At 40.1% G+C, this 24,768-nt stretch overlaps 2 protein-coding genes across 9 annotated transcripts in view; one reads left to right on the top strand and one right to left on the bottom strand.

The window, feature by feature from the left end:
- Positions 1-14,430, top strand: part of LOC130919999 (potassium voltage-gated channel subfamily KQT member 5-like) — a 203,622-nt gene extending 189,192 nt beyond the window's left edge. For 4 of the 6 annotated variants that reach the window (XM_057842709.1, XM_057842712.1, XM_057842713.1 and 1 more), the window contains exons 13-15: positions 1,682-1,789; positions 2,320-2,446; positions 8,657-14,430. In XM_057842709.1, coding sequence (XP_057698692.1) covers positions 1,682-1,789; positions 2,320-2,446; positions 8,657-9,880 — 1,459 coding nt within the window. In that variant the 3' untranslated portion in view covers positions 9,881-14,430. The remainder of the gene's footprint in view (positions 1-1,681; positions 1,790-2,319; positions 2,447-8,656) is intronic. The other 2 variants (XM_057842714.1, XM_057842710.1) reach the window with 1 other exon arrangement.
- A 4,777-nt stretch (positions 14,431-19,207) lies between these two features.
- Positions 19,208-24,768, bottom strand: part of LOC130920001 (ras and Rab interactor 2-like) — a 58,766-nt gene continuing 53,205 nt past the window's right edge. For 2 of the 3 annotated variants that reach the window (XM_057842715.1, XM_057842717.1), the window contains one exon: positions 19,208-20,984. In XM_057842715.1, coding sequence (XP_057698698.1) covers positions 20,673-20,984 — 312 coding nt within the window. In that variant the 3' untranslated portion in view covers positions 19,208-20,672. The remainder of the gene's footprint in view (positions 20,985-24,768) is intronic. The other variant, XM_057842716.1, reaches the window with a different exon arrangement.

Below are 24,768 nucleotides of genomic sequence, written 5' to 3' on the forward strand. Positions count from 1 at the left end.
GTTGAAATCTATCGTCAATTTTTCTTTTCCGTCCACATCTAGGGAAGCCACAGTGCTATGGGCTTTACACTTATTGATGACACTGCGCACGGTAGAGACAGGAACATTCAGGTCTTTGGAGATGGACTTGTAGCCTTGGGATTACCCATGCTTCCTCACAATTTTGCTTCTCAAGTCCTCAGACAGTTCTTTGGTCTTCTTTCTTTTCTCCATGCTCAATGTGGTACACACAAGGACACAGGACAGAGGTTGAGTCAACTTTAATCCATTTTAACTCACTGCAAGTGTAATTTAGTTATTGCTACCACCTGTTATATGCCACAGGTAAGTAACAGGTGCTGTTAATTACACAAATTAATAGAAGAATCACATGATTTTTCAAAGGGTGCCAATACTTTTGTCCGGCCCATTTTTGGAGTTTTGTGTAAAATGATAATGATTTAATTTTTTTCCCCCATTCTCTTTTGTGTTTTTCATTGCAAGCAAAATAAATGAAGATATTACTACCAAAGCATTTGTAATTGCAAGCATTTTCTGGGAGAAATTGAGCATTATCTGCCAGAATTGCAGGGGTGCCAATGCTTTTGGCCAGCACTGTAAGTAATCGATTAATCTATCAGTTAGTTATTTGGAATAATTGAGTAATCGGATTGGGAACATTTAATTCATTGCAGAATAAATTCTGGGAGATGTAAAACAAAGGCTTGCTAAGATTGCACTTTCAAAAGAGCATACAATGCCAATACAAAATAAAATTCTGAGTTTTTTCAAACTATGCAGAATTGCACTTTCATTTCACAAGAGCAATAATTAAAATACCTGATCTTAGCCTCAAACGGTATAAAAAAATAATAATAAATGAAGATCAAAGTACAACAAAAGAACAATTGTCTAACTTGAATAGCAAAAGTCCGCTAGCTTAAATGCTGTAAAATGCTAACTTTTTTTTTGCAATACTTTAAACACATATTCCCACCAAAACTGCTAAATATGGCTCAAAACTAAATTACAAATGCATAAAAAATCATATTAGCTCAAACAGAACTTAAAACTCTATGTTGCTCTTAACTGGAAGCAGCTTGATCCAACCATGTTAGATGAGTTATGTCATTTTCACTGTTGCCACAAGAGGGCAGTGTATCCACACAAATGAATAAAACTAAAAGCAAACACTTTCAAAACAAACCATTACAACGCCACTAATTAAACGAATCCTGGAGGCAGCAAAATTTGTTTTGAAGATTATTTTCTAATCGAATTACTCAAGTTAATTTATTAATCATTGCAACTTTATGTTGGCAATCAATATTTGTGCAAGTAAACAAATTCTATGTTGGTGTTTACTTGTGCTGGTCAGTTTGCATATTTTAGCATGATAAATGGTGTTCCCATTTTTTTTTTTTTTTTTTTTTTTTTTTTAAATGAGATTCAAATTAAGTTGTACTGAGATTTTCCTGTAGCCTATTTATTAAGCAAAATAGAGTGATATGGGAAGTAATGAGTAGAGTTGCCAGTCTTAAATTCCCCATATTGCTAATAAATATGTCATTATAGTTGTGCGTGTAAACTTATGAGCACAACTGCATATTCCCATCTGTGATTGTTTGTTGCATGACTGCATATGCATCCATACTTCATGCATGCGTGTTTGTGTAAGTGTGTTCATTTTGCTTCCTCACAGGCTGGACATGATTGTAGGCCCACAGCCCCTGAGCAGCCGTGCCAAGACCTTTTCCTCCCCCTCTCTGCCTCTCTATTACAACCAGGGCAGAAAGAACTCCACCCAAGGGTCAGAGTGCCCATACACTTCAAATGGGTTCAGTTCATTTTGATTCTATTTGTTAAGGATGAAGCTCATACTAAAACGTGCTATTGCACCATATTTGTGTTACTACGTACTCTGAATTCACTGAGCTGCTAGAGTTGAAAATGAATTGAGCCCAGCCTCCGTGTGCATGCCCTGCAATCCATTGCACTTTGCTTCCATCTATTGTTCAGAGGATGAAATTCTCATCCTATAATGATAATGCATCTCAGTTGGCTTTGTTGTAGTCGTATGGGTGAAGACATTTCCTTTTTTTGTACATTTTGTTATGTCATGTGTTAAAGATATGCGGCACACTGGTCAAATTTGGTCAAAAAGATAACAGTACCTAAACATCATATAGATCGGCTTGTAAAATTTAAACAAAATAGAGTAGCCCATTGATGAAATACATCACACGTTCACTAATGTCTAATTGACGCTTATAGCTTTTATACTTAACATGACACACAATTATGAATTTATCTTTTATGTTCTGTCTTTGTGGTATTTAGGGTGGACCAAATCCTTGGCAAGGGTCAGATCCCTCTGGACAAGAAGATTCGTGAAAAGTTGTTGTCTGATGGAGATCTGCTGGAGGACATGAGCATGCTGGGGCGTGTTTGTAAAGTGGAGCGCCAGGTGCCTGTTATTGTTCTTTTTATTAATCCTTGATTTATCATTATTAACAGAATGATAATACAGTAAACTAATGGAGCACCCTGAGAGAGCAGATACCGGTTTGAGCAGCCAAATTGAAAGCATCGCCATATTTGGTATCGAGAGCATGCCCTTTAAAGTATTAAATAAGTTAGCCAAAACATTTTCCTTTAAACAAGAAATGGCGAGATTTCTTTTCTGACCTTTGTGACCTTTGATCTCATTTCTCCAAACTTTTATTACCTCTTCCGTTGCATAGTACAAACATATCTTGTAAATTTGATTATTCATTTATTCTTTCTTGAATTAGAATACAATAGAAAAGAATGCAGCTTTTTGTCATTGTACATCATGAAACTCATTTTCTGACCTCTGTTACCTTTCAACTTACAATCTCAAAATGTCATCACCTCTTCCATTTCATATTTCAAATTTATCCTGCAAATTTGATAATACAGTGGTACCTCTAAAATACGATTGCTTCAACACACGACGTTTTCGACATCCGACATAAAATTTGACTCGGCATTTGTTGCTACATCCGACATGCTCGAAATACGACGACATGACAGCGCCGCAGATGGACGCACTGTGGATTTTCTTGTGAGTGAAATCAACACCGGTTCCAAGAAGTTTAGTGCAGGTGGTGAAACAAGGAAACAAGTGACACTTAGAATTGAAATGAAGATGGAAATGATAGAAAAATTTGAGCATGGGGTGCGCATCCGTGAACTAGCTAAACAATACGGCCATAGAATGTTGACGATCTCCACAGTCCTGCTCCAACCTCCGTTCGCCAGTCTTTGTAAGTTAAAGTGACAATTATTATTTTGGTAACATCATCAAAGAAATCGCCAGCTTCGTCAGGTTTTATCATTTATTTCAGAACTCGTGCAACACAACACGCCTACTGTTCGCCGCAGTTGACTGTGTTCCCAACAAAACATTTAGAGAGAAAGTAAAATCTCTACCGCACCTCTCCCTCGCTGTCACGTCAGCAACACGGTGCATTCAGGTACAGCACAGAAAACACAGCCGCCACATCAGAACCTGATTTGTTACATTATTACAGGAATTATTATTATTAATATTTTATTGTTATGATTTTTATTAATAATTTATTTGTTTTGCTATGTGTAATTGCCATTTGTAATAGTACCAGCAGTATTTATTAAAGGGGAAATGTGAACTAAGTTTGGCCAACCATGTTTTTGAATAATATCAGTGGCTAAACAATTATAAGCATATTTTCATTATTTTTTTTAACGCAACCCTTCCAGATTCTTTGTTTAACCCATAGCAACGCCCTTGACAACGAAAATGCTTTTCTTCGGCAATCTTCGGAAATTACGTCACACCGGGAAGTGCGAGGGAAGTCCGCCATAGAACAGTATTGTTTGTTGCATTGCTTCTCGGTAAGATGCCACGGCGGTGTGTGGCAATGATTTGTTCTCACTCAAACGAAAAGTTGTATGAGTGGCCAAAGGATAGCAGGGCACGTAAATGGACATCTTTCATTCGCACGAAGCGAATTAATTTCACGCCATCATCGAGTAGTCTTCTCGGCTGCAAACACTTCAAAGATGCCTGCTTCCTTAACCGGTCTGCTTATGATCAAGTATTTGCCAAAAAGTAAGTGTGATTTTTGGATAGATGACTGATGACTTTGTCAAAGCAGAGCTGCCAACTGTTGTGGAATGTACAGTAGAAGCTAGCGACGTTAGCCGAAAGCCAACTCATGGCAATAGTCGTGGCATAGTTGTTGTTGTGTTCGCTTGTGTTACGTCCCAAGGACGGCTCGCGAAGGGCGTAACATAAAACGAGCCACACAATTTCAGAAGTGGCACAAATTTATTTACACAACCATCAAACTCGCAATGAATATGTACAAAATGTAGATGAAGCGCGGTTTCAGAGTAAGCCCAGGCCATAACAACAAAAAAAAGGAATCTACGCTTGAACCCCGCCCGCTAACTAAATCCTGATCATGAAAAAGAAGAAAGAAAAGACAGCCACTAACCTAGCTTCTTACGCTAAACAAAACAGGAGAAAACGGGTTGAACAGAAATGGCGACTTACACCTATTGCTTCAGTGCTCTTATTTACAGTGGTGAACAAAAACGATCCAATAACGAATAAACACAAAAGACCTCACCGAAAAAGCGGGAGCGTATCAGACTAGCGATCAAATGCAAACGAGCATGAATGGCGAGCAAACAGCTGGCGAGGAGGACCGCTAGGCAGAATGCTGTGAAATGCACCTCCCAGAGCGTTGACAGCGGCAGGTTTACACCGCCGGTGAGTTTGTGCACATTTATTTGTATTTGTATTATATATTTCCACCTTCATGCTTCAAGCATTGCATTGCATTTGTAGCGGCGTTTCTTTCACGGTGATCGTTTGATAGCCTTCTAGTTTATGTTTCGCGAGAGTCGCTGACTGGTGACAGCGGCCGTGTTGGCATTGAGTCAATCTCGCAGCGAATCAGAGAGCGGCTCAAGTCAAGAAGTGAATCATAGGAAATGGGACAACACTGAAGTGGTGCTTTGTAATCCGTTCGCTTGTGTGAAAAAACTACATTTCCTCACGCCATTAGACGCCACTTACTGCCGAAAGCCCCAGCTACTGTTAGCTCCATGTGTTAATAAAGAAACAAAGTTGTAAGCACGTCGTGTGTTCGATACCTTTGTCAACAAAACGCTCATAACAAGACACTATGCATGATCCGTTTAAGAGACTCTGGGACTGGAAGTAGTAGTAGCTGGTAGTACAAGGTGAGGCGGAGATGAGCGAGAGGCAAAACATCGCTGTCGAATGTGGCAGCAGTCCGCTAGTATTTTGTTTTCTTATTGTTGCCACAATAAAGTGGAGAAAGCCATCGACGACTCATCTCCTTCTCCCCCCCCCCGCCCCCCAACATTTTTATATTATTATTTTATATGCATGAGCGCTGCCGGATCTGCCAAAATAAACATTCAGTCTGATTATTATTTTTTTAAACAATGTCATCAGATAGACAAAAACATAAAATTATGTGCAAATGCCTGCATCTTCAAATCATGAAAATAATAACAGCCTATATCTTACCAATCTTGTAATCTCGATGGGTCTTGTCTCCATTCCATGTCCAGTAGTCTGAGCACATTGTTTGCATCCTGATTAGCTTCTGGCTAATATCCCATGTACGGTCCAACATAAAATTCCAAGCTCCTCTTCTTCCTCCAACTCTTCAAAAACTTGGATCTCCTCCCTTGCGCTCGATCTATCACTTATATCGCTGTTTGAATCATTGTTTGAAGGGCTTTGTATGGCGGCCGTATGTATGGAGGTGCCATCGTGTTCCCGGTGTGACGTATCACTTCCGGGTTCGTCCCCTTTCAGGCTCGAACTTCGGAAACGCGATTATTTTGTCAAATATACAACCTATAAATTATTTTTTCATGCTTTATTTGTTGGACAATGTTTAATTACTTTAATTGTGACCCTATTTGGCATGTTATGAAATTACTTCACATTACAGCTTTAAGGATTCAATGTAGGTTTCTGGGCTGTGGAACGAATTAATGGAACTATAATGTATTCTTATGGGAAAATCCATCTCGACATACGACCATTTTGACTTACAAACACGGTCCTGGAAGGAATTAACCTCGTGTGTAGAGGTACCATTGTAATGCCTTTATTCATTCTTGAGTTATGATTCATTGTGTCTTGAATGCGAACATACAGAACCGAACCTCTTTCCATAAATTTCACCTATTGGCAGGGGTAAAGATCTATCAGGCAATGATGAGGCATTTTAGCCACACTTCAAACTACAAGTACCCTTTGCTCAATGATCATATGTTTATAATTAGGGCCAGAGAACCAAGTGGTGCGAGAGCCCTATTGCAATGCAAAGGATTATTATTATTCTTTTTCGTGGCAATTGAAAATGAACAATTTGGAGGCCTTAACATTCTCGAAAACTTACCACAATTTGCAGATACATGTGGCTTGGTGTATTTTGATAATTTTGCAAATTTACGAAAAAAAAACAAAAAACATTAAAATAATTGGCTTGACATCCATCGCTAGTGTTGCAATGATTAATCGATTAACTCGAGTAATTCGATTAGAAAAAAGCTTCTAATTAAATTTTGCTGCCTCAAGTATTCGTTTAATTAGATTGGCATTGTCATGGTTTGTTTTGAAAGTGTTTGCATTTAGTTTTATTGATTTAGGTGAATACACTGCCCCTCTAATGACATAACTCATTTAAAATGGCTGAATTCAGCTTCTCCCTGTTAATGTCAATATAAGTTTTTATTTGAGCTAATATATATATATTTATTATGCATTTGTAGTTTAGTTTATAGGTATACTGTATTTAGCCGTTTTTGTGGGAATATGTGTTTGAACGATTGGTTAAGAGCATTGTAAAAAAAAAAAAAAAAAAAAAAAAAAAAAACTTTAGCATTTCATAGCATTTAAGCTAGCGGACTTTTGCTATGCAAGTTAGCAAATTGTTTACTTGTACTTAGAACCTACTTTATTTTATTTATTTGTTTTATACTGTTTGAGGCTAAACTCAGGTATTTTAATTTATTTTAAAATGAAAGTGTAATTTTTCATAGTTTGAAGAAACACTTGGGAATTTTATTTTGTATTCGCATTTAATGCTCTTCTGAAAGTGTAATCTCCCCAAATGTATTCTGTTATGCATGAAATGTTTCTAATCTGAATGCTCAATTATTCGAACTAACTAGTTGCTCTAACCACTATCAAACTAGATCAAACTTGATCGAACCTATTGACAATCGACTACTAAAACAATCAATAGCTGCAGCCCTAAACATCGCCCCCCTCAATTTTTCAAAAAGGCCTCTCCTATTAAATTTTTTCAACTTAGAGCGATGAAAATTGGGTCGATACCTTGTGCAAAACTGCACCGAAAAGTCTGGACCCGTATCCCAAACCCAACAGGAAATCGAGTATTTTGGATTGAATGTGCAATTTTTTTCGATTTACTAGATACACGTTTTAGACATTGGTGCCTAGGGAGTTAGTTGGATCCTCCTCAAAATTGGTGAGGCTGTTCATGAGACATGTGCGATCTAAAGTTATCAAAATGGTGAGTGTGCATTCACAGGCCTGACCTGGGCAGAGTGCCAAAGTCTGCCTTTTTTTGGCAACATGCCAAATTCATTTAATGACAAATAACTCTCTGATCCAAGGTTCATTCTTTTTCACACCCGGCATGTATGAGAGGGATCTCAGCCTGAACACAACCGCATTGATATTATTACCCATGTTTTACGAGACAGGCTCCTCCTCCAAGGGAAAAAAAAACAATGACCTCAAACCTGCATCAGGCGCGCTTTAAGACATGTGTCCAGGTACCTGATAGAAAATATTGAGGTTTCGTTGAAGCAGAGGGGTCCAAACAGGAGAGTGAAAATGACATCGCCATTTTGTCTCACCAAAGATTTTGAACAGTCATAACTTGGCAGATATACAACATATCTGCGGCAAACTATCCGTGCTTGATGAGAGTTGTACCTTGAAGGGTCCTGTAGGGGTCATTAGCATCAACCCTACAACGTGGCAACAGAAAGTCACTCATTTTACTTATACATGTCCACTTCCTTTCGGGTTGTTCAGTGTAGTTACAAGACCCATTTTAATACTACATTCTAAGGCCTATGTCCACATGTCCCTGTCTGCTTATCCTCACGAGGGTCGCGGGGGTGCTGGAGCCTATCCTAGCTAACTATGGGCAGTAGGCAGGGTACACCCTGGATCGGTTTCCAGCAAATCGCAGGGCGCACACTTGGTCAATTTTGCCCAATTAGAAGATTCATTTTGGTTTTGAATAAGGGTGTGGCTGCACACTCTTCAGTACCGTTTTTTTCCTCCTAGGTATGTGAATGTGTTTCTTATCTCGGGATATACCAAAACATATCTGTCAGCCATCCCCACAACACAAAAGAGGTTCCACACAGAAATAAGGCAAGTTTTGGGCACGTTAGTTTCTCATGAGATGATGAGACGGGGACAATCTGCCACCATCCGTGCGTGCTGTCTGAGTTGCGCCAAACTTTGAGAGCCTGTTCAGTCTGTCTTGCAGGCCGAGTTTTATTCATATCTGCTGTTTTTTTTCTCAGTAATAAACTCAATAAGTTAATGCGGGTCTTGCGGCTCTCTTCGCAGGTCCAGTCCATTGAGTCGAAGCTCGATTCATTGCTCGACATCTATCGCCAGGTCCTGCGGAAGGGTTCAACCACAGCACTCACCCTTTCCTCTTTGCCACTGTTTGAGCTGGAACAAACGTCTGACTACCAGTCCTCTGTCTTCAGCAAGGATCTGTCCTTTCCCAGCCAAGTCAACAGCAACAGCGGCTGTGTCACACACTCCCCGACCAATCCCCACTTGTCTCAGGGAGGACTCCATCTCATCCTGGCGACACCAAATGATCTTGACATCAATACCTCCAGCACTACACCTCCCTCTGGCCCTACTTCCTCATCTTTCAGTCCATCACCATTGCCACACCATTATCATCTTCACCAAAACAATTGTCATCCTCAACACCAAACCCAGGATCAGTCCACAACACCTGAAAGTGGCAATGATGAAACTGTAGGGAGTTTTCCGCCCATCGTGACGCCAAACAGTACCTGTAGTGGTAGGAGTGGAGGAGCAGCAGATGGGGAATTTAGTCTTCTTGCCAAGCTTCCACCACCACCTCCTCCCAACAGGAATGTAGGTCTTGGCAACTTTATGCGAGCATCCTCCAATGAAAATTCTCAAATCGAAGCCTTCTGTGGAAGACTAGGATTGCAAATAAAGGACAGTAATGTTGAGCAGGGAGTTGGCCCGGGTGTGGGTCTGGGGACAATGGGAGAGCACCCACGGGGTTGTTCCAACAACAAGGGTAGACTAAACACCAAGGAGGAGGGCTCTTGGAGAAGGCACATGAGCCTTGAGCTGGAGACTGTTGCCCCAGCAAGTCTAAGCTGCTGCTCAGATCCAAGTCAGGTGGATCATAGTTTGGAAAAGTCTATGTCAGTCCAAGACTTGATGCAGACAGTCCAGGGCAAAATGCAAGACACCCACTGCAACATATCATCCCCGGGCTCTTCCAGTGGCTTCCAGAGAAGTTGCCAAGACCTAGCTCGAAGGACAACTGACAATAGTGGTTGGGTGGAAGAAGACCTTTTTATCAATGACAGGGAAGTGGAGATGCAGGGATTTGATTTCCTGCCACATGGAACAGTTGAAGCTCCCTCATACTCCTCAGAGCTCTTGAAAATAGAGGTCATGGCAAGAGGGGGTAAACAGGGGTCCAACCAGAGTCTGTCCACTGGTCACTTGTCCTCGCCTTCTGCTGGTGGCACTGAATTACTGAAAATGCAACGTGTTAGATTAAAATAGACTGCGGTGCATGTTCGGAGGGCATGCAAATCTTAAAGAACATATTTTTTTCCCCTATTTTGACAGTGTCAAGGTGGGACAAAACTAAGTTCCTTTTTCTTATTTTGTTTTAAATCACAGTTCTTTCATTCCGGTCATTAATCTGACAAAATGTGAATTACTGTTTCATTGCATAAATTGAAAAGTTTTCGCATTAAATTTGAATGGAAAGACAACACCTTGATTATATGCATCCCAGCAGAATGAATCTTGTTTAGGGAATTGAAAAGATAAAGAATTTAATTTTTCTGATGTGTTATATTGGTTCAAAATATATAAAAGCTAGTATTTCCAGGAAGTGGCCACCCTTCAGGCTGGTTTATACCTGACGCATCCATGTAGTTTTAAGCCACGCGGATTTTCCGTGCGGAGTTGCACGGCATACGAGCTGCTTTTGGCAGAGGCAAGAGGTGGGAGTGGAGAGGTTCAGCAACTCCTGCGGAAAAAGTTGTTGGACAAACTGTTAATTTCAGAAGTCCACAAGTACAAACACTTGTATTATTCGGCCGATAAGGACCACCGGGATAAGCATGCCGTCAAACAACAGAGAAGCTTTTCCTCCTTGATGAGAGCAGAGGTTTTCCCCCACAATGTTGCAGAAAAACTTTACTCTTTCTCTGTCTCTGACGCTCTCTCTCTCTCTCTCTCTCTCTCTCTCTCTCTCTCTCTCTCTCCGTCGCTTATTCTCTCCATTTGCCGTAGACTCTTTTTGCTGCCCTCTGTAGTCTGGGAGAATATCAGTTTCACCAAGGTGGCAAGCTGCACAAAGCTGCGCGGAGCAGCACAGAGTATACATTGAGAAAGACCAGTGCCGGATTAACTCCATGCATCTCGTTTCCGTGCGGAACTTTCAACGGGACAGGTATAAATCAGGCTTCAGGGCGGGCAGACATTTTAACAATGCTGGTACTATATTAGCTAATCAAATGCAAGTATCCCAGACTGCCAATTGTCATGTGACGTCAGTACTACCCATTGTCCCTGTGATTGAGTCTATCAGTGATAATGTGCATGGGTATAACTGACATCAAAATTGACTGCGATAAGTAATGTACTTTTTTTGTTAAAAAACAAATTTTCACCAACTTCATAAGTCTAAGAATTTGCATTCTTAAATACCTTGAGCAACCGTCCTTCGCATAATGGTCAGTATACTAGGTGTTGTCTTTCAATTTACAGGCCTCTTTATACACCCGCGTCAAAGTGTGCATCAACGTCCGTATGATGTCACTGCAGCGATCCTATGCGCTGTCTGCCTTCACACTGTAGCGTACTCAACGCGTTTTGAAAATGCTGCCGTGTCTCTCCAAGTTGGTGATGTCATTGTGGCCGGTATAGGCTCGGGCACCGCAGGGTGGCATTTCCTATGCACTTTATTGCAGTTTCCAGTTGCTCTTTTACTGTAAAAACGCAGTGGAAATCTCCTGCCAGGAGTTCGGTGGGATTAGTGATGGCCAGAAGTGGATAGTAACACGTTACTGTTACTTGAGTAACTTTTTGAGAAAACCATACTTCTAAGAGTAGTTTTACTAATGCCAAATGTTTTGGTTGAGTATATTTGTGACGAAGAAACGCTACTCTTTAGTCCGCTACTTTTGGCTATACTAGTCGTTACATTTTTCCTCTTTATTGTACATATTAGATTTGACTTTTTTTGCCAGAGATGCCAACAGTGGTTCTACCAGTTTCACCAATGAGATGTCGCAACAATAATCACATGACTCCATTATACCAATTAGGCTCAAGCTTGCCATTCTATGAGCACGCAGGCCTGTTCAATCACGTGGCGTCCTTAAAGCACTCTAAAAAATTAAGCATTTGATATAGAGTGCTGCAGTCAACATGACTCAAAAGCGCAGATTTTAATCTCTCTCCCAGATTTTATTTGGCACTGACTGACCACGGAAAACCTGAGATATGATCCTTTTAGTTTCATAATAGCAAATATGGTTTCTCCACCCGCTCTTTGGACGAATAATGCTTCATTTCTGTAGATTTTATTCTGTACCCGTAACAATTTTGGGGGGATTTTTTTTGGTTTAATGTGGTTATGTAATAGGTCAAAGTACAGTATAATAATAGCTGAGAAAATGAAATACCATTGTTTGAAAAAACAACATAGTAAGCAGATGCAATATTACTTGAGTATTATTTTCACCAAATACTCTTGTATGTACTTGAGTACAATTTTGGAGGACTGCTTTTACTTGAGTATCATTATTTTTTAATTAACACTACTCTAAGTTGAGTAAAAATTTTGGCTACTCTACCCACCTCTGGTGCTGGCATCATTGAGATGCACAGACAGTGGTACCGCTACAACATTAATTGGTTCTGGAAGTAGTCTCGTAACCCGAAAATGTCGTAAACAGAGACGCGTTTTCCATGTAAATTCCTTAATCCATTCCACGCACCACTGACACACCATTTTATAATTGATGTATAACCGGAATAAAACCACAGCCAAACACATTTGAATCATTACATAACCTAACCGTTAATATCTGTAATGAAGTACAACCCCTAACAAAAAGTATGGAATCGACAATCTCGGACAAGCACTAAATCAGACATTTTATTATGTAGAACAAACTCTGATAAAAAGCTTGAAAAAATAAGAAATTAGTTCAAAAGTTCAGAAACACTAAAACAAATGAATATAAAACATTGTGGTGGTCAGTAAATGTTACTTTTATAGAGCAAGTGCAGGTAAATAAGTATAGAATCATTCCATTCTGAGAAAAAATATATGGAATCATTAGAAACAAAGAAATAACAATCAAAACACATCTCTAGTATTTAGTTGCACCACCTCTGGCTTTTATGACAGTTTGCAGTCTCTGAGACATGGACTTGGTGAGTGACAAACAGTATTCTTCATCAATTTGGTGCCAACTCTCTTTGATTGCAGTTGCAAGATCATCCTTGCAGGTCACAGCCTTCCTGTGGACCTTTTTTTTTTTCTTCCAATTTCCACCACAGGTTTTCAATATGGTTGAGATCTGGGCTAATTTGCAGGCCGTGACATTGACTGGATGAGTCTTTCGCCAAGGAATACTTTACAGTTACAGTTTTAGCTCTGTGGCATGATGCATTGTCATCTTAGAAATGATTTCATTATCCCCAAACATATTTTCAATTGAAGGGATAAGAAAGCTGTCTAATATTTCAATGTAAACTTGTGCATTATATTGAAGATTTAACCACAGCCATTTCTCCAGTGCATTTGCCTGACAGGCAGCCCCATATCATCAAGGACTGAGGGAATTTTGATGTTTTCTTCAGGCAGTCATCTTTGTAAATCTCACTGGAACGGCACCAAACAAAAGGTCCAGCATCATCACCTTGTCCAATGCAGATTCTTGACTCATCACTGAAAATAACCTTTATCTAGTCATTCACAGTCCATGATTGCCTCTCCTTAGCCCATTGCATTCTTGTTCTTTTCTGTTTAGGTGTCAATGATGGTTTCCTCTTAGCTTTCCTGTATGAAAATCCCATTTCCTTTAGGTGATTGCACAGTTCTGTCACATACCTTGACTACAGCTTCCTCCCATTTGTTCTTCGTTTGTCTTGTTGTACATCTTCTGTTTTCAAGACATATGGCTTTTAGTTGTTTGTCATGACGTTTGGATGTCTTCCTCGGTCTACCAGTATGCTTAACTTTAACAACCTTGCCATGCTGTTTGTACACGGTCCAGATTTTTGATACAGCTGACTATGAACAGCCCACATCTTTGGCAACCATACGTGTAGCGCTACCTTCTTCATGAAGTTTGATAATCCTCTCCTTCGTCTCAAGAGACACCTCTCTTGTTGGAGCCATGATTCTTGTGAATCCACTTGGTCCAGCAGCCCTCCAAGGTGTGATAACTGCACTGTTTTTAACTGCTGACTAACGAGCAGATCTAATCCAAGGCAGGGACTGAATTAAGGAAAGAAAATTTACTGGGTTTGTCTTTATTTTCAACTCAAAATGGAGTGATTCCATATTTATTTCCCTGCACTTGCTCTATAAAAGTAACATTTACTTACTACCACAATGTTTTTTATTCATTTCTTTTAGTGTTTTTGAATGCCAAGTAGTTGCACTTTTGAACTATTCATTCATTTATTTTCCATGCTGCTGTTCCTCACAAGGGTCGCGGAGGCGCTGGAGCCTATCCCAGCTAACTACGGGCAGTAGGCAGGGGAAATCCTGAACTGGTTGCCAGACAATTTAGAGTGCTCAATCAGCATACCATGCATGTTTTTTGGCTGTGGGAGGAAACCGGAGTTCCCGGAGGAGACCCACGCAGTCACGCGCGGAGAGAACATGCAAACTCCACACAGGAAGGCCAAAGCCCGGAATTGAACCCTTGATCTCAGAACTGTGAGGCAGACGTGCTAACCACTCAGCCACCGTGCCGCCACTTTTGAACTAATTCATTATTATTTTTTTTTTTATCTGAGTTTGTTCTACATAATAAAATGTCTGAGTGAGTGCTCGTCCGAAACTGGTGATTCCATACTTTTTGTAGATAATAGACCCTACCCACGTGACGTCACAACTCCGCCCTCCTGACTGGTGCCGCCCAATTGTCCGTCAACACATCGTGTTTACCTGTTACGGCTACGTACATTCCTCCTATTTACGGCGTGTTTTTCCTGCTCGTTAACATTAATAATCAAAATGGTGAAGGCGTGTGTGGCGGTCGGTTGCAATAACAGAGAAGATAGACGGAGAGAATTGAAGTTCTACCGGATTCCGAGAGACCCGGAGAGGAGAGAGCGAGATGGGCTGCTGCAATTCGACGAGAAAACTGGGCTCCAAACGATTACCACAGATTATGTAGTAGTCATTTTATATCTGGTAAGATGCATTTAATATATATTTGGAGGGTTTTGGGCTGACAACCACAATTAAGATCATTGCTAGGCTAATCGCCGACAACATACACGTATGTATGTAGTGAGAGTGCTATCGCTAAACCATATAAACATTAAAAGCCCTAGCTCCATTGACAGTGGATGTTAGCAAGAACAAAAGATTTTGAATTGAAAATTTCGTGACTCACCTTTCCAAGCACAAGATAGATTCCTGCCGAATTTTCGTGGACGAGGACATGTTTCACCCAACCAGCAACAAAGTATTTATAAGCCTCCAAGCTCTTAAAGTTTTTCAAACTTTCGTGAGAATAGGCTGATTTTGTGTGGAGTTGTAAATATCAGGGTAGCTAGCAGATGTCAGGCAAATACGGCGAAGACAGCAGGTCGAAAAACATCGATTTAGGCATCAAATATGGATCTGGCGAATGGATAAACTGAAGCTTTTCCACATAACGCCTTTTATGCAACGCATCCAGTGAGTTTACGGCATCCGAAAGCACCGGATTGGAATCCGGTAGAACTTCAAGTCTCTCCGTGTTCTCCGTCTATCTTCTCTGTTATTGCAACCGCCTGCCACACACGCCTTCACCATTTTGATTATTAATGTTAACGAGCAGAAAAACACGTCGTAAATAGGAGGAATGTACGAAGCCGTAACAGGGAAACATGATGTGTTGACGGACAATTGGGCGGCACCAGTCAGGAGGAAGGACTTGTGACGTCACGTGGGTAGGGTCTATAGGATGTTTTTAACTGAAGCATTTCTTGGCCAATCACAGACCAGTTGTGACAACCATGAGACTGAGTTGCGTCACATAAACTGAACAGCTCCCCGTTTTGATTAAAAGATGGACACTATACGGCTATTGGGTTGTGCCGGACGCCGGGCGAATCACTGAAAAGGCTGATTGTCCGTCCTTAAACCGGACAGGTGGTCACCCTAGCATCGACACGTGAGTATAAAGAGGCTTAAAGAATAAAATGTCAAAAAGATTAGCAAGGCATTTTACAGTACATTCCAAAATCAATGTAAGCATGTGCCCTCAGATAGCAAGAAAACTGAGTTCCACATATGCCCATTTATTGCACAAAAATAAAACAATAAGCTGGCTCAACCACTCAGAAGGGAACAGTATGATCGGCGTACACGTGGTCACGATCTACTCAGACTAAAAAGTAATGAGTAACAGAAGAAAGCTATTAAATAAAAATTAAGAGGCGCCACCATGTGGTGGATGTACTAAGTAACTCCACTTACAGAGGCTCCGTTGCAACATGCAGATTACTTTAAGATCATCATTCTCTTCATATATATACTCATAATAAAAATATATATTTTAGCTTAACCCCCCTCCCTCCCCCATTGTTAGTAAAGTGTATACTCTTGTGTAAATTATGTCATGCCAAAAAAAAAAAAAAAAAAAAACTACAATGTGCTATTGTTTAACTGCATTTTCACATTACATCCAGCAGTAATGTATTAATGTATCTCATGACAATGTTTGTTATTCCATTTTTACACATTTAAAAAAATTTGCCAATGAATTCCTTCCCACGGTTGCCAAAGTTGTCAACCTTTCCCAAGATTCAAACAACTATAAGACTGTCAATTTTCTTAAATTGTGTACAAAGAAATAAAAAATGAGCATTGTATTTGTACAGTATTGGCTTTTAGACTGCATCAAGTTTACAGCCTAAAGTTTTAATCATGGATTAGAATAGATCATAAGCAGTGTTTGCTTGTGGAGTAAAAGTACGCTCGTTCTTTTTGGTTCTTTGAAATGACATCTTTGTGGAATGTACAAGTGATGCTGTAATGCTCATGTCATAAAAAAATGCAATTTGCTGCCTTGCAACTGCATCAAGACAACTAGTAAATTTCCTCTTCTTGTTGCATGGTATGGAAAGGTGTATTATCGACCACCAGATTATTTATTTAAAGTATGGGAGATTTTTTTTTTTTTTTTACATTAAAAGCTCTTTGATTGAAGAAAAAACCAAAAATAGACTGTGTGTGTTGCTTGTAAATCATAATATTGAGGAAAAATCGCGAATCATTAATAAAAATATTTGATTGTTTTAACTATAAAACTATTCAAACTCACATGAAAACAAAATGTGCTGTACATTATTGGGTGCCTTGCTTTCGTGCAACGTCTTTAAAAATAGATTTGTTTCCTAAAATGTTGAGAATTTTGCATTCTCTTTCCTGTCTAGACATGTTTCTTAATCCATTGATCATGTATCTACTGGATGTAAAACAGCCTCCTTGGCCCTAATCATGTTGTCTTGTTATAATTGTTTGAAATGATGTGTGCCTATTGTCACACAAGAAATAATCTGTTCAAATTTATATGGACTGCAATGTTATGAAATATAGGCAAACTTTTATGCTCTTAAATAAAGAACATTCTGGGTTTGTTTTGGAGTTTTTTGCAGTCACTTCATTATTCTTTACGTGTTTTCATCAAACAAGACTTGAGACTTCAGACAGACAATCGAACAAAAAACTACAGAGATCCCTCACTACTTCGTGCTTCGAACTTTGCACCCTCAGTCCATCGCAGATTTTTTTCACTTAAAAAATGAATACATAAACACAGAATAGAAACTGCTGTATTTTAAGACCAAACAACTGTTGTGTTTGATGGAACAACATGTCTATATGCTGCCATAGGACATTCATGGCTCATTAAGCCCCAGAACTATTTTTGACAGTTTTACCCCGGAAACCCGTTTACAGACGTCCCGCAACAGCTTTTGTTTCAACCCAGCCATTAAACGAAGGCTTCGAATCATTAATTGATGTGTAATATTTCGTTAAAAAAAAAAAAAAAAAAGACTTTAAAACATTATTCACTCGCATATTTTAAACTTTTAAAGAAATTACGTCACAATGACAAAAATGGTGTCTGGAAAAAAGTGACGGATATCTACCTCATAACTATCGCTTAGTTGTATTTTTTTGTGTTTGTTACTGTCGCATTTTCTCTTGATATTTCTGTGATACAAAAACATTGAAAAAAAAAAAAAAAGGTTAAAAGGGTAAATACATGAAAAAGAAAATCTTGAACACTCCCTGATGTCTGCGATATTTTTCATCGCGACCCTTGTTATATTACCATGTTTCACCCATAAAATCCCCCCAAAATCCAGCTGTGGCCATTCACAGCTGTGTCTTGACACTCAGTGATACATGCTACATGGGGTTTTTGGATCGAAACATGGTAAGTACGTGACAATATCTTGTAAAAGTTATGGCGTCTTTAATTTTGCTCTTTCATGCTCTCACCTCCAGATAGGGTTTCGCTGTTGAATTTTTTTTTCTTTAAATAACCTCCTGTTCAAATTTTTTCTTGCCCCAGAAAATTGAGATTTTAAGCTTTCCAATGATTTATGACACATGCATATCGGACAATTTTAAAAGATGGCCAAACTGGGTGTCTCAGAGCGGAACTTCAAGTCAACGAAGTGTTTTCCGCCATACATATAATCTGATTTGTATCATAATTATTACATTTGCAGTGCTTACAAAACATAAATATACAACACCCTTCAAAAGTTTGGGGTCTAAGCGACCCTAAAATTTTGAATGGTAGTGTACGTAATAAAATCCCATAAGATACACTATGATTCAAATGTTTGTACATAATGAAAAATCCTTGCCTGGCACTGCCAGACTGTTCTCCCTGTGTTTTTCAAACACAGAGAATAGTCTTTGACCCAGCCCATTAACGGCCTCTCGAGCAAGTACAAAATCAATCGACAAATCAGATTTGTTTGTTTGCGTGACGTGTTTTTAACGAGCAACGTCACTCTTCCGCGTCGGCTGTCGTCTCCACAACAACACAGATCGCGAACAGGAGAGCCGACAATATGTTCCAATCCACAGTAAAATCAGTTTTAAATTACCAAAAACACATTGACACAAGTCATTGACAACAGTCTGTCTCGCGGTAGCCATGTTGAATAAACTCCGCTCTCCTCGTATGTTTACTTCCGCGCGCAAGTCTCTCATCCTGCCCGTTGCTGATTGGTCCACTCCGCTGTCTTGTTTGCTGTGGCTTGCTCCGCCCTGGAAATTTTATCCGCTTAATGGTGGCCAGACTCAATAGCTGGAACAGCGGTGAGTCTGGAGTACCAGGCTAGAAAAATCCCATATGATACACTACGGTTCAAAAGTTTGGGGTTGCTTAGACTGGCTGTCACCCCAGGAGGAAGCCTCTTCTTAAGACTGTACACAAGAAAGCCTGCAAACAGTTTGCGCAGACATGTCAACAAAGCACATGGATTACTGGAACCATGTCCTATGGCCTGATCAGACAGGCGGGCTTACTTGTGTATCATCTTCAGAAGAGGCTTCCTCCTGGGGTGACAGCCATGCACACCAATTTGATGTATGGTACGTATGGTCTGAGCACTAACAGGCTGACCCTCCACCTCTTCAATCTCTGCAGCAATGCTGCCAGCACTCCTGTAACGAGTCACATGGCATTTTGGAGGGAAAATGACAAACAGCACTCAATTTGGACATTTAGGGATGTGCATTTTTTCATAGGGGTGTCTCACTTTTGTTGGCAGGGGTTTAGATATTAATGGCTATATTTTGAGTTATTTTGAGGGGAAAATAGATTATTATATAAGCTGCACATAGACTACTTTTCATTGTGTCAGTTTCATTTTGTCAGTGTTGTCCCATGAAAAGATGTACTTAAATATCTGCAGAAATGCAAGGGGTGTACTCACTTTTGCGATACATTGTATATATATATATGTATATAAACAATACCAAGAATCTTATCCAATATATGGTTTTATCGCAATAACTGACTTTCAGGCACCAAGTGTGCTCTGCATAGTATGTGGCCAAAGCTTGCAAACGAGACAATGAAGCCTTCAGAGCTGCTTCAGAACATAAAAGACTAAGCACCCTGGAATACTTTGAAAAGTGTGTTCACATGATATGTCATTCAGGCCTAATCTGCAAACAACATTCTCTCTCACCTCAGAAAAGGATTCACTGATTGCCACGCTTTGTGCAAAATGGGGAAAGGGGCACTTTAGAGGCCATTCAATTAAAGGTGGGGCCAGCGCCCCTTTGGCCCCACCCCTAAAACTGCCACTGGTTGTGCAGGACTATAGATTGAGAACACAAATCTGCAACAATAGAGATTATGGACAGCCATTTGAATATAAAAAATGTATTTTATAGAAATACAAGTTGCAATTGACCAGCAATTGCAGGGAAAATAATAACAAGATTTTTTAGTTACAATGGCTCATTCCATGTAATTGAGTTTTTATGTGGTTCATGTTCTTTGAAGCTAGTTCATCATTTGGTGACATTTGAATGTTGCTGTAGCATAAAGTATGTTACATCTCTTTTTGTAGGCGAAATGGGATTACAGCAGTTAGTTACATACATAAATGCTATATCATATGTCATCGTTGCTTCCCAGACTGTGTGCGTATCCAGCCAGCTCAAGAGACCATCTTCTAACTTGCTGTGGCAATCTCTGATGGAAAAGTTTTCTCCCAGATTCATCCCAAACATCCTAATTTCCTGTAAATCAACACTTCACACAACCTATCCTTTCCTCTTCAACGTACAGCATAGCCTTATTTCCTGCAAATTAATACTTCACATAGCCTATCACTACATTTTTAATGTACAGTATCTTTGCAATGCTATGAGCAAATACACTTGCTGTACCGTAATATTAACTGTTATGTTTCTGAGAACAGTTTACATACTCCAACCTCCCACTTGACAGCTCCATATAATAAGATGCACCAGATCAATGAGGCGTCATTCAGCACCAAACCATTACGTCAATATCAGTAATTGTTTGGATTTAAATAAGTCTAATTGAAACATATCCTCTCATTCTTCTACTTGGACATCAGTAGGTATACAAACATTTAGATTAGGCACTCTTCTGTAGACAAAATGGAAGGTCTTTGCCAGCGGTCGGCTGTGAAGCTCAGCTTTGATTTGCTGAGGGTGCGTGTCTGGGGCTAGTTGCTGACAGGTGTCCTCGGTGACCAGAAAGAGAGCGTAGTCGTCAGGCTGGGAAATCCTGAATTTGTAAGCGCAAAGTGAGCAGACCTCTTCTGTCGTGGTGTACGAATGGACGATTAAGGTTTTAGCTGTGCAGCCCGTATCCACATCTTGCAGGGCTAAACGTAGATAGTTCTTAAAAAAGGAAGAACAAAACAATCTTGTATTATCACTCTGGGAATAGTAACTTAAACAATTTGAGAGAAAAGCATTCATAAAAAGTAAATTTAAATTTCTAGGGAAAAGCAACAGTTGGCTATCAGTACACTGCATTAAACCCAGTAATTTGTGTTAGAGGCATTGCAATGTACAGTGTATCACAAAAGTGAGTACACCCCTTGCATTTCTGCAGATATTTAAGTATATCTTTTCATGGGACGGCGCTGACAAAATGACACTTTGAAACAATGAAAAGTAGTCTGTGTGCAGCTTATATAACACATTTATTTTCCCCTCAAAATAACTCAAAATATAGCCATTAATATCTAAACCCGTGGCAAGAAAAATGAGTCCACCCTTTAGAAACTACATCTCTAAATGTCCAAATTGAGTACTGCTTGTCATTTTCCCTCCAAATTGTCATGTGACTCGTTTGTGTTACTATGTCCAGGTGTGGACAAGGAGCAGGTGTGTTCAAATTTGTAGTGCAGCTCTCACACTCTCTCATTCAGGTCACTGAAAGTTCCAACATGGCATCACATGGCAAAGAACTCTCCAAGGATCTTAAAAGACTTATTGTTGCGCTACATGAAGATGGCCAAGGCTACAAGAAGATTGCCAACACCCTGAAACTGAGCCACAGCACAGTGGCTAAGATCATCCAGCATTTTAAAAGAGCAGGGTCCACTCAGAACAGGCCTCGGGTTGGTCGTCCAAAGAAGGTGAGTGCACGTGCTGAGCGTCACATCCTAATGCTTTCTTTGAAAGATCGTCGCAGGAGTGCTGTCAACATTGCTGCAGAGATTGAAGAGGTGGGGGGTCAGCCTATTAGTGCTCAGACCATACGCCACACTCTACATTAAATTGGTGTGCATGGATGTCACCCCAGGAGGAAGCCTCTTCTGAAGACGGTATACAAGAAAGCCATGTCAACAAAGCACATGGATTACTGGAACCATGTCCTATGGTCTGATGAGACGAAGATTAATTTGTTTGGTTCCGATGGTCTCAAGCATGTGTGGCGGCGACAAGGTGAGGAGTACAAAGATAAGTGTGTCCAGCCTACAGTCAAGTATGGTGGTGGTAATGTCATGGTCTGGGGCTGCATGAGTGCTGCAGGTGTTGGAGAGTTACATTCCCTTGAGGGAAACATGAACTCCAACATGTACTTTGAAATACAGCAGCTGAGCATGATCCCCCTCCCTCCAGAAACTGGGTCGCAGGGCAGTGTTCCAGCATGACAATGACCCCAAACACACCTCTAAGATGACCATTGCTTTACTGAAGAGGCTGAGGGTAAAGGTGATGGACTAGCCAAGCATGTCTCCAGACTTGAACCCAATAGAACATCTTTGGGGGATCTTCAAGCGGAAGGTGGAGGTGCGCAAAGTCTCAAATATCCGGCAGCTCCGCAACGTCTTAATGGAAGAGTGGTAGAGCATTCCAGTGGCAACCTGTGAAGCTCTGGTCAACTCCATGCCCAGGAGAGTAAAGGCAGTTCTAGATAATAGTGGTGGCCACACAAAATATTGACAGTTGACATGTTGTACTGTATGTTAATATTGACAACTTTCACTAAGGGGTGTACTCACTTTTGTTGCCAGGGGTTTAGATATTAATGGCTATATTTTGAGTTAGTTTGAGGGGAAAATAAATCAAGTCTCTTATATAAGCTGCACACAGACTACTTTTCATTGTGTCAACGTGTCATTTTGTCAGTGTTTTTCCATGAAAAGATATACTTAAATATCTGCAGAAATGCGAGGGGTGTACTCACTTTTGTGATACACTGTATCATTACAGTTCAATAGACACATCCCAAATAATCAGTAATAATCAATAATCATAATGACAATTATTTTTTACTGCTCATTTGCACATGTATCATAACTCACGTGTTGCTTCTGCAAAATTACACAAAACTACATACACTACAAGAAAGCGAGCTTGTCTTATTCTTTCTTAAAGACGTGTGTGTCCATGAGTCACAACATTCATGGTTCTACAGTACTTATGTCAACTTAAAAGCATGTATTAAGATGAAAGAATATGCATGTATGAAATAAATGTGCTTAACATGCAGAAAAATCCTCGCGGGCAGGATTTAATCTTTCAGCTTTCTGGAAGAATCGCTCTACGTTTGACACAACTACGTGAGGATGCATCCAACACAAAAAAAAAAAAAAAAAACTGAGGATAGAATAACTAAAACCCTATGAAAAACCTTTGGAACAAGAACTGCCCTGAGATTTTATGTAGCTTTCCATCGACATCATACACACATAAAAAAAAAAAACACCTGTAAAAAGGCTTCCCATTTAACTTTTTCAGTGCCGAACATTCTCCGAAAAGACAACCCAAGAATGCCTGCCAATTTAAAGCATTTTCACTCATATCTCAAGGCTGATGTAATATTGTGTGCTATGATTATGTAGACATGTAAGATATAGAAAGATTTGCATAAGAGAAAAAGTAAGGTTCTATTCTATGTGATATTTTGCAATACTGCGGTGCCTCAAAATACAGTGCTGGCCAAAAGTATTTTACCCCTGTAATTCTGTCAGATATTGCTCAATTTCTCCCCAAAAATGATTGCAATTACAAATGCTTTGTTAGTAATATCTTCATTTATTTTGATTGCACTGAAAAAACACAAAAGAGAAAGAACATTTTTTTTTAATCATTATCATTTTACACAAAACTCCAAAAATGGGCCGGACAAAAGTAATGGCACCCACAGCCTAATACTTCGTAGAACAACCTTTAGACAAAATAACTGCGAACAACCACTTCCGGTATCCATGCTCTGCTGGACGTTTGGACCATTCTTCTTTGGCCAACTGCTCCAGGTCTCTGAGATTTGAAGGGTGCCTTTCTCCAAACTGCCACTTTCAGATCTCTCCACAGGTGTTCTGTGGGATTCAGGTCTGGACTCACTGCTGGCCAATTAAGAAGTCTTCAGTTATTTCTGTCAAACCATTTTTTTAGTGCTTTTTGAAGTGTGTTTTGGGTCATTGTCCTGCTGGAAGACCCATGACCTCTGAGGGAGACCCAGCTTTCTCACACTGGGCCCTACATTATGCTGCAAAATTTGTTGGTAGTCTTCAGACTTCATAATGCCATGCACACGATCAAGAGGTCCAGTGCCAGGGGTAGCAAAGCAACCCCAAAACATCAGGGAACCTCCACCATGTTTGACTGTGGGGACCATGTTCTTTTCTTTGAAGGCCTCGTTTTTTTCCCTGTAAACTCTATGTTGATGCCTTTTCCCAAAAAGCTCGACTTTTGTCTCATCTGACCAGAGAACATACTTCCAAAACGTTTTCGGCTTTCTCAGGTAGGTTTTGGCATACTCCAGCCTGGCTTTTATATATCTTTGGGTCAGAAGTGAGGTTTTCCTAGGTATCCTACTATAGAGTCCTTTTTCATTCAGACGCCGACAGATAGTGCGGGTTGACACTGTTGTACCTGCGGACTGCAGGAAAGCTTGAACTTGTTTGGATGCTAGTCGAGGTTCTTTATCCATAATCCACACAATCTTTTGTTGAAATCTCTCGTCACTTTTTATTTTCCGTCCACATCTTGGGGGGGGTTAGCCACAGTGCCATGTGATTTACACTTATTGATGACACTGCGCACGGTAGTCACAGGAACATTCAGGTCTTTGGAGATGGACTTGTAGCCTTGAGATTGCCCATGCTTCCTCCCAATTGTGCTTACCTAGTCCTCAGACAGTTCTTTTGTCTTTTTTCTTTTCTCC

Source organism: Corythoichthys intestinalis, chromosome 8, assembly GCF_030265065.1.
Source record: "Corythoichthys intestinalis isolate RoL2023-P3 chromosome 8, ASM3026506v1, whole genome shotgun sequence".
In the NCBI taxonomy this organism is placed as follows: domain Eukaryota; kingdom Metazoa; phylum Chordata; class Actinopteri; order Syngnathiformes; family Syngnathidae; genus Corythoichthys; species Corythoichthys intestinalis.